Below are 9,767 nucleotides of genomic sequence, written 5' to 3'. Positions count from 1 at the left end.
CTCTGACTACAGTTCAATTACTCATTACCTCTGTTGTCCAGTCACGTTGTGAACGTCTTATATATATAAGGCTAACAGATATCTAGTAAATGCTAGGGCATTCTTGAAGGAACAGGATATTTCTAGAAAGAGGTGGCGTGGTACTAGTCACGTGACCTCGCTGACGCAACAATACTTTTACCACTGAAAGTAAAGTACACTTTTCTACGTAAGATAAAGTTAAACATATACAAATGTTTGCTAGACAGGTACTTAAGATTATACTAATCCACAGGTATCTTACAGCGAAATCCAACCAAACAAGTACGTCCTTGGATCCTTTAATTTAATGCTAAAAAAAAAAACAACAAAAAACAGATTTTTGTAGTAATTTGTTCATTATTTAAAAATGAAAAGAAATATATATTTTTTAAAATTTCTGTCATATATATTGTCCACGGAATATATATAAAAAAATTATCTATTGCGAATTTTAACGTCATTCATTATCACTCAGCACTGTTTCTTTGGCAGGTTTAGGAAGCCTCCAATACATTGATCGGTGTTTTTGTTATTGATTCAGGCTGTTGAGGGCCTACATGACAAATACGTTTGAACTGATGACTTTCATATTTGTTTTTTTTTAATTTTTAGCTCATAGCTCCGTCATCTCTTGACCGATTTAAGATATAATTACAGTTTTGGACTCAAGAGGTTAAACCTTTTCGATTGATATATTGACCACGGTTCAAAGTCTCATAGATTAATTTACTCTTATCCTGCCTAAAAGAATTTAAATTTGAGGGTAGGCTGGTAGAGATCCTGATGAGTAATAAAGTCGAATCGGGTATACACGTGACCCACGTTTGGTATTACTGGCGCACAAAAATATAGCTAATAAGATGTCGCGGCTATTGAGGATTCCCTCTTGTTTTTCTTTCACTACTCGTGTATTTAAAGTCATTGTCCTGGGTACACGTTTTAGTTCTAGTTTTAATGAACAGGGCACATTTCTTAAGTACCAACCTCGCGCCACATAATATTTTGTGAGTGAGATTAATCTTATGTTTTGAACAAATGAAAGAATAAAACTTTTATTATGTTAATTCATAAAAATATGTTAAACCCAGATTTCCCGTCTGAAAGTATTAAAGAAGTGGCAATTAAGAATTTTAGTATGAATGGCTCTTTCTGTGCGCGTGGGCTAGAAGGCTAGGTCAGAAACCTCTAGGATTCAGGTAGAGCAATCTCTAGCTTTAAAGTAGCGATTAGAGCGAGGGATAACCAGCAAATAAACACCTGTGTCCATAAATGTTTTATCTGACTATTCGAACCGAATAACACGATTGTCTCTTAGAGCGAGGGATAACCAGCCAATAAACACCTGTGTCCACTAAATGTTTTATCTGAGTATTCGAACCGAATAACACGATTGTCTCTTAGAGCGAGGGATAACCAGCCAATAAACACCTGTGTCCACAAATGTTTTATCTGACTATTCGAACCGAATAACACGATTGTCTCTTAGAGCGAGGGATAACCAGCCAATAAACACCTGTGTCCACAAATGTTTTATCTGACTATTCGAACCGAATAACACGATTGTCTCTCACTCTTATAACTATCACAGCTGAAAACGAGGAGCGTCTTCAGTGGCCTCCCGTCTCGAACCTTGGACCGTTCGATCCACGCGCGACACTCTAAGCAGGCTAACTAGGTTACATTCGGCTTTTGCATTATAGAATTAAGACTAGGTTATGATGTTTTGCTTTCCCCATTATTTAGTGTATTAGAGCTTTAAATTACTGGGATATAATTTGTGTAATATACATTTAATCTGCAGGTCGTGGGTTCGAATCCCGTTACCGAACATACTCGTTATTTCAGCCGTGGGGGACTTAAAATGTGGTGGTCAATCTCACTATTTGTTGGTAAAAGAGTAGCCCAAGAGTTGGCGGTGGGTGGGATTGAATAGTTGACCTCCCTCTAGTCTACCACTGCTAAATTAGCGACGGCCAGCGTAGATAGTCCTCTAGTAGATTTGCGAGAAATTCAAAACTTTCAAAATAACAGATATATGTTGTTACTAAATCTGAAACATTCTCTATGTTTGAGTAGTTCCGAAGTAGGACGAACTCCCTGTTATATCGGCTTAAATGTCTCTTGTCAAGGTTTTGTTTGTTTGTAATTAAACATAAAGCTACACAGTGGGCTATCTGTGCTCTGACCACCACGGGTATCGAAATCCGGATTCTAGCGTTGTAAGGGGGCCTTGTCAAGGTAAGATCAGATCACAAAAAATATGTATTGCAAGGTTTAAGCAATAATGTTAGTAAAACTGAGGTTTATATTAGAACACACGAGTTGAGTAGCCCTAACCACCAGGTCATGTTAGACCTTGAGAGATTTGTAAGTGCCGAACATTTCCCACGTGCTTCTACTATTTACTTGCCGAAATGTTCAGTATTTCGTTTTCATTCTGGTATTTTTAAACCTAATAAATAAAGACATGAAACGCTGAATTAGCTAGCCATAATTTTTAAAGTTTTTTTTTTATTATAGTTCATTTGGATCAAACTAATTATGCGTTCCGCTATTTGTTCGTTATTATGAGTTATAAAAGTAAGCATATCGCACTTTGTTGTTACTTTGAGCCATGAAAAGATACACGTTCTTTTTATTTTGGGGCCCCGGCATGGCCAGGTGGTTAGGGCGCTCGACTCGCAATCTGAGAGTCGCGGGTTCGAATCCCCGTCACACCAAACATGCTCGCCCTTTCAGCCGTGGGGGCGTTATAAGTTACGGTCAATCCCACTATTCGTTGGTACAAGAGTAGCCCAAGAGTTGGCGGTGGGTGGTGATGACTAGCTGCCTTCCCTCTAGTCTTACACTACTAAATTCGGGACGGCTAGCGTAGACAGCCCTCGTGTAGCTTTGCGCGAAATTAAAAAACAAACAAATCTTTGTATTTTGGTAACTAGTACGATGATGGAAGTTTCTTTCAGCACATGATTATAATTTAGTTATTTTGTTTCTCGTCCACAGGGGGAGCTGTGGTGTAACAAGATTCTGTCCTTAAAGACGCAAGATTTTTACTTAACCAAGAAGACACAGGTATTTCAGAAGCACAAGATCTAACAAATCCGAATTTCAATTGAAGAAGGATATTCTTATGTTTAATGTTCTCTAGAGGGCTGATTCAATGAATGTATCACGCCAGTTTTCTGTAACTACCTAAGCCCCAGTTCTAAACCATAATTAAATAATGGTGAAAAAAGCTTCAAATGTCCCCCATTAAGGTGCATTTACACTGTCAGTCTATAAATAATTTTTACCACTAGGTGGTGGACCAGAAAAACAGATATTTTTTATTGTTCTTGAAGTCATGGCTGGTTGGAATAGCGTTTCTGGATATCTTGTGCACCGACCAGGAGGAAGTAAGTGATCAAGTCATTTTTTTTTCTTCTTAGTTAATCAGACTAATCAAGATTGAAAGTTTTTTTCAAAGTAATGCATTTTTAATAACAGTATCTGAAACTTCCGCTGTTAATTAGAGAAGCAGTCGAGATAGAAAATCAAAATTATTCGAAAGTCATGATAAGCATAAAAGGATGAGTTAAAAGTCTGGGTAAATAACATTAACAACTTTTTTACTGGCCATTAGTTTGTGTTGAAACCTATGACAGTTTTTTATTGTTATTATGGTAGCTTCTTGCGTTTTAAACTTTCGTCCGGTGTGTCAATAAAGGGGATGTTAATATTAAACGTCCATGATGTAAACGTTTAGGGTAACTCTTCAATACGTTGTCATTTTTAAGGCATACGTAGCTACCAAAATGCACAACGAAATAATCAAACCAACATTCACAACAGTCTTTAGGCCTAGTTGTAAACAAACGCAGCCTTTGGAACGTCGTATTGTCTCAGTGTACACTTCTTAAACTTATGACGAATTCGAAATCTTGTAAAAAAAAAATGTAATATGTCTAGAATTAGTCCTGCTCAAAGTATTATAACACAGACATTGTCCAAATTTGGTCGTGAGCAAAACATCATTAAATGTGGATAATTGTTAGTTAACATATTTAAGTAAAGATTCGAGGTTAAAAGTCATTATATAAAAAATCAAGACTACAAAATCCAGAAGAAAATCTTGATTAATGCCCAACGTTTCGGCTTCTTTCTTTCTCAATGATTAAATGCCTACTGTGTGGAAGCCGAAACGTTTGGTCGTTACTATTAATAAAGGTTTTCTTCAGAAGTTCATATTTTTGAGATTATTTTTATAATAATTGAAAGAAAAAAACCCATCAAAGTATTAGGTCTAAGTATTGGTGTGGTCAAAGTATTAGGTCTAAGTATTGGTGTGGTCAAAGTATTAGGTCTAAGTATTGGTGTGGTCAAAGTATTAGGTCTAAGTATTGGTGTGGTCAAAGTATTAGGTCTAAGTATTGGTGTGGTCAAAGTATTAGGTCCAAGTATTGGTGTGGTCAAAGTATTAGGTCTAAGTATTGGTGTGGTCAAAGTATTAGGTCTAAGTATTGGTGTGGTTAAAGTATTAGGTCTGAGTATTGGTGTGGTTAAAATATCAGGTCTAAGTATTGGTGTGGTCAGAGTATTAGGTCTAAGTATTGGTGTGGTCAAAGTATTAGGTCTAAGTATTGGTGTGGTCAGAACTTTAATAATTATGTTAAGATGATTAGTACATTGGACATCTCTAGAAGGTTTATTCTTATTAAAACTAAATCAAAACCTAAACATACATTCGTCCCTTACTCGTGCATCAGTTACAAGAACGAGATGAAAACAATGTCCAACTCTTAATAAGAGAATCTGACTCGTTTATAAATAAACAAACACGTGCGATGTGTAGTTTGTTTTATAATTTTAAACCACATATGCCACAAGTTTATGAATAAACACACACGTACGCAGGGGTGGGGGTGATTCGGCGAAACCCCCTATTTTTATAATGTACAAAATTTATGCTAATATAATTATAGCACAGCTGCTTATGGTATTAAACGTTTTCTACATAGTTTACATTATTCTGATGAACCATTAGCAATTTTTGACTTGAAATAATTGCATGTCCCCAGACCCCACGTGGCGTTAGCATGATTTGCATGCTGATTGTGCTTCACACAATATTTGTTGGTTTTTGATCTTACGAATTAGACCCCCCTTTCAAAAATTCAGCGTACGGGCCTGATAAATTATGGGCCCGGCATGGCCAGGTGGTTAGGTCACTCGACTCGCAATCTGAGGGTCGCGGGTTCGAATCCCCGTCATATCAAACATGCTCGCCCTTTCAGCCGTGGGGGCGTTATAATGTGACGGTCAATCCCACTATTCGTTGGTAAAAGAGTAGCCCAAGAGTTGGCGGTGGGTGGTAATGACTAGCTGCCTTCCCTCTAGTCTTACACTGCTAAATTAGGGACGGCTAGCGCAGATAGCCCTCGTGTAGCTTTGCGCGAAATTCAAAACAAACAAACAAACCAAACTATGTAGCGGCTACAGAAGATCAAATTAGGAGTTAGCCCAAAACGTCTCAATTCCTACTTCCTTTCGTTGTCTGCGGCTAACTTCGGGAAGGCAGACGCCCCTAATATTTTCACAGATATTATGTCTGCCATCCAGTTGTAATTGACATCTGGGTTTTGGTTTATATATTTATTAATAATTACTTATATATGTCATAAGACATAGGTATTAAGACTATTTTCTTTTTTCAACACTACATTCTTTATTAAGTCCCTTATGCTTGTTTCACTACATGTTGTCATTGAAATAAAGAATATATATAGTTTAAATTCAAACAAAAACCTTAAGCCTAATGCTTATGTCTTGTGGTTAATTTAACTGATTATATTCATGCTTCGCCAACTTAGAAAAGTCGTCCGTTAATAACCAGTATTAATTATTAACATCCCATTTTTTAACTGGCTAAATACGAGTGTTTGTACGAAGATTTAGACTACATTTTTCATCATTATTATTAGTTAATACCAGGACCAATCTGAACTTCTGGTTTACAATACTAATAAAAACACTTTTAGACAATGCTACTAAAGTCAGCATGGACTTCTTGTCTAAAGGAACCGCGTTGGATTAATAGGTAGCGTGTCGTAACGTGAATAGGAGGGTCCAGATTTTCAGTTCCATTACCGCAAAATCGCGCTTTGCCCTTTGGGGGTGGGGGGGGGGTGGTGGTTGTGTTATAAGAATGACCATCATATCCCACCTTTCCATTAAAGTAGCTAAAAAGTTATTGGTGGGCCACTGCTGACTAGGTATCTTACCATTTGTCTATAAGTTCACAAATTATGTACGGCTAGCGTGGATAGCCCTTGTGTGGCTTTACGCGAAGATCCGAAACAAACAAATAAATTGATGTGAAGTTTAAAATTCCAGTGACATCTGTTGACAGAATAGTGCAACTAAAGTCAATCTAATATACTGTAAAGTAGATTTTGTTATAAGCTATTCAGTAATTTATTTTATCGTGCACTGCAATGTTGCTGGAGCCATTAACTTTTTTTTTACTTCAACTCCTCAAAGCTTTGGGAAGACTGAAATCCAAGAGAAGGCTGTGGTACGTATATGATGAGGGAAACTGTAACCTCTTGTATTACAAGAACGAGGCAGACTCTAGCACCAAACAACCTCTAGGGGCCATTAACATCCGTGGCGCAGCTATTTCATTAGGCCAAGCGGAGAGCAACGAGTTTATAATTTAGTAAGTTTTGTTCAGATATTTCACTAGTTGGGGAAGGAAACAAACGGTTTGTAATTTAATAAATCTTGTCTTAACAAGTAAAGAAGAAAACCTTTTCAAAAAAAGGAAGTAAATGTAGGGATGGCTAATATCAATCCTTCAAAAACAATGAAAACAAGATGGTAAGGATGACATTGACATAATAGCACAGGCAAGAATTAATATATGACAATATATATATAACTATTCAATCACAATTGAGTTTAATTTATCCTATTTTTTGTCTGTTAACATTCGATTGCACTGCGTTCCTGTACTATTATGTAGGGATGGTGCAAATGCCATCCCTACTATCTTGTTTGCATTGTTTTTGAAGGACTGATATTAGCCATCCTTTTTTTTTATTTACTTGTTTGCTGGTTTTGTTTAATACAGTGTTTCAATAGACATAGGAAGGTTGTGTTTATAACTAAGTTCTAAATACAGTGATGTTCCAACTGTAATATTTATTGTTTATCTATTATTGGCTGGTAATTCCTGTTTCACCCTGTACTTAAGTTGTTTAAAGAGAACACCAGATTTCTGTAAAAAAACTAACTTCAAGGGATAATGATAGCATCGTTTACACTAGAATTATGATTTTTTGAAACTGATATTAGTCATTAATAATACTTATAAAAGCGGATACTTCGTTTGAAACTTTGTTACCTCAATAAAATTGGTTGACACCATTGTTTTGTTTTTGAGTTATCATGTAATAAAAAAAAAGAAGCAGAAGAACAAGAAATTCAAACTTTTTACTATGATATTTACAGACATTCCCAGAACTTGTGACTCAGTCATTATATAGATATTGTTATAAAAGGAAACACTGTATGGTATTGTAAAGTTCTGTTGACCTATTGAGGAGATATTGAAAATACAATGAACAATCCGAGCCATCCCTATATAGTCAGTGCTACTGCCTGCCTGATAAATCTTGTTCAGATTCTTCATTCGTTGTGAATAAAACAAATTGTTCGTAGAAGGAAAGAAACGTTCGTAATTTAAAATCTTGTTCAGATTTTTCATTCGTTGTGGAAGAAGACACACGGTTCGTAATTTAAAATCTTGTTCAGATTTTTCGTTAGTTGTGGAAGGAAACAAACGTTCGTAATTTAAAATCCTGTTCAGATTCTTCATTCGTTGCGGAAGAAGACAAACGGTTCGTAATTTAAAATCTTGTTCAGATTCTTTATTCGTTGTGGACGGAAACAAACGTTCGTAATTTGAAATCTTGTTCAGATTTTTCATTCGTTGTGGAAGAAGACAAACGGTTCGTAATTTAAAATTTTGTTCAGATTCTTCATTCGTTGTGAAAGAAGACAGACGTTCGTAATTTAATATATGTTTGTGATACTTCATAATTTTGTTGTTTTTAGCGCAAAGCTCCACAACGGGATATCTGCGCTCTGTCCAACGCGGACAACTGAGCCCCGGATCTTAGGCCTGTAAGTCCATAAAATTATCCCTGACCAACTACGGGACTACCTCATTAGTTCTGGAAAAATACTTTGTAATTTAATAAGTCTGGTATAGCTTTAACCATGGAGGAGAAAACTGTCATATTATTGTTCTGTTAAGATACTTTATTAGTCCAAATATAAGCTCTTGTTTTGATGGGAAAAACAACTTAGAAATGAAAGTTTGGGCTACACTAATATGTTCAGCATCAAGGTGTTGGGCTACACTAATATGCCCCCCCCCCAGTGGCACAGCAGTATGTCTGCTGACTTACAACGCTAGAATCCGGGTTTCGATACCCGTGGTGGGCAGAGCACAGATAGCCCATTGTGTAGCTTTGTGCTTGATTACAAACAAGCAAACGAACAATACACTAATATGTTCAGCATCACAGTGTTGGGCCACACTAACATGTTCAGCATCAAGGTGTTGGGCCACATTAATATGTTCAGCATCAAGGTGTTGGGCCACACTATCATGTTCAGCATCAAGGTGTTGGGCCACACTATCATGTTCAGCATCAAGGTGTTGGGCCACACTAATATGTTCAGCATCATGGTGTTTTCGCGAATTTCTAAAACAAAGAAACAAAAATGTTCATTTAAGATTTATGTTTTATAAAATAAGTTTTTCTTTCTCTCCGGCTACAGCCACAACTTCAAAAATTGCACTAGTAATAAATACTTGGACAACAATACACAGTGTAAAAAGAAATAAAAAAAAATGTGGCACTTTGAAGGTCACGGGTTCGAATCCCCGTCCTACCAAACATGCTCGCCCCTTTCAGTCGTGGGCGCGTTAAATTGTGACGGTCAATCCCAGTATTCGTTGGTAAAAGAGTAGCCCAAGAGTTGGCGGTAGTGTTACACTGCTAAATTAGGAACGGCTAGCGCAGATAGCCCTCGGGTAGCTTTGCGCGAAATTCAAACCAAACATTTATGTCATTTTATTTTGGAATATTTTAGTAACTTGAGCTATATACTCATTTTGCTGCAGAGGACATTTTCTGAAACGTATAATTATTCAGTGTTCATTTTCTTGTCACAATATGTATCCATGTGATACTTACTACCAATTTACACAGCGTTTGTTTTCGTAGTTCCGACAACAAAGTGTACGTCTTGGCAGCTGATAACCACGAGTCTCTGATGATTTGGACCATGGGTCTTCAGGTAAGGTCGGCACTAAACAGAATGTCCCTGAATGTAGATAACACTTCTTTCTTCATCAACGTGATGTACTTACATGATCTTCAGATATTAGTAAAAGAATATCGATAAATTAGTTTTTGCTTAACAAGTAAAAATATTTTTTACAGTAAATGCTCTGTTGTTCAAACCTAGTAAATCGTTATTGTGTTTGTATTTACAGAAACATCTCAAAAGTAAATAGACACCATGGTTTTTTCAATAGTCATTTATCTCACATTATCAACTTGACAAAAATGTTTACAAATGTGCATCAGTACTTAGTCGATTTGCCACTAGCATTTTTCAGTACTTTGACTCGTTCTGGCATGGAATCGATGAGTCAATTTTCAGTGCTTTGACTCGTTCTGGCATGGAAT

General features: G+C 36.6%; 1 protein-coding gene across 1 annotated transcript in view; it reads left to right on the top strand.

Annotated features, from left to right (window-relative positions):
- The first annotated feature begins 3,241 nt into the window (after positions 1 to 3,241).
- The window catches only part of LOC106472603 (TBC1 domain family member 2B-like), a 42,690-nt gene continuing 36,164 nt past the window's right edge, over positions 3,242 to 9,767 (top strand). Inside the window, exons 1-3 of the mRNA XM_022401156.1 lie at positions 3,242 to 3,416; positions 6,541 to 6,718; positions 9,300 to 9,372. Of these exons, the coding sequence (XP_022256864.1) occupies positions 3,365 to 3,416; positions 6,541 to 6,718; positions 9,300 to 9,372 (303 nt within the window). The 5' untranslated portion in view covers positions 3,242 to 3,364. The remainder of the gene's footprint in view (positions 3,417 to 6,540; positions 6,719 to 9,299; positions 9,373 to 9,767) is intronic.

Source organism: Limulus polyphemus, unplaced genomic scaffold (assembly GCF_000517525.1).
Source record: "Limulus polyphemus unplaced genomic scaffold, Limulus_polyphemus-2.1.2 Scaffold5458, whole genome shotgun sequence".
Lineage (NCBI taxonomy): Eukaryota > Metazoa > Arthropoda > Merostomata > Xiphosura > Limulidae > Limulus > Limulus polyphemus.
Note: the sequence above shows the minus strand (reverse complement) of the source record. Positions and strands in the feature narration are given on the sequence as shown.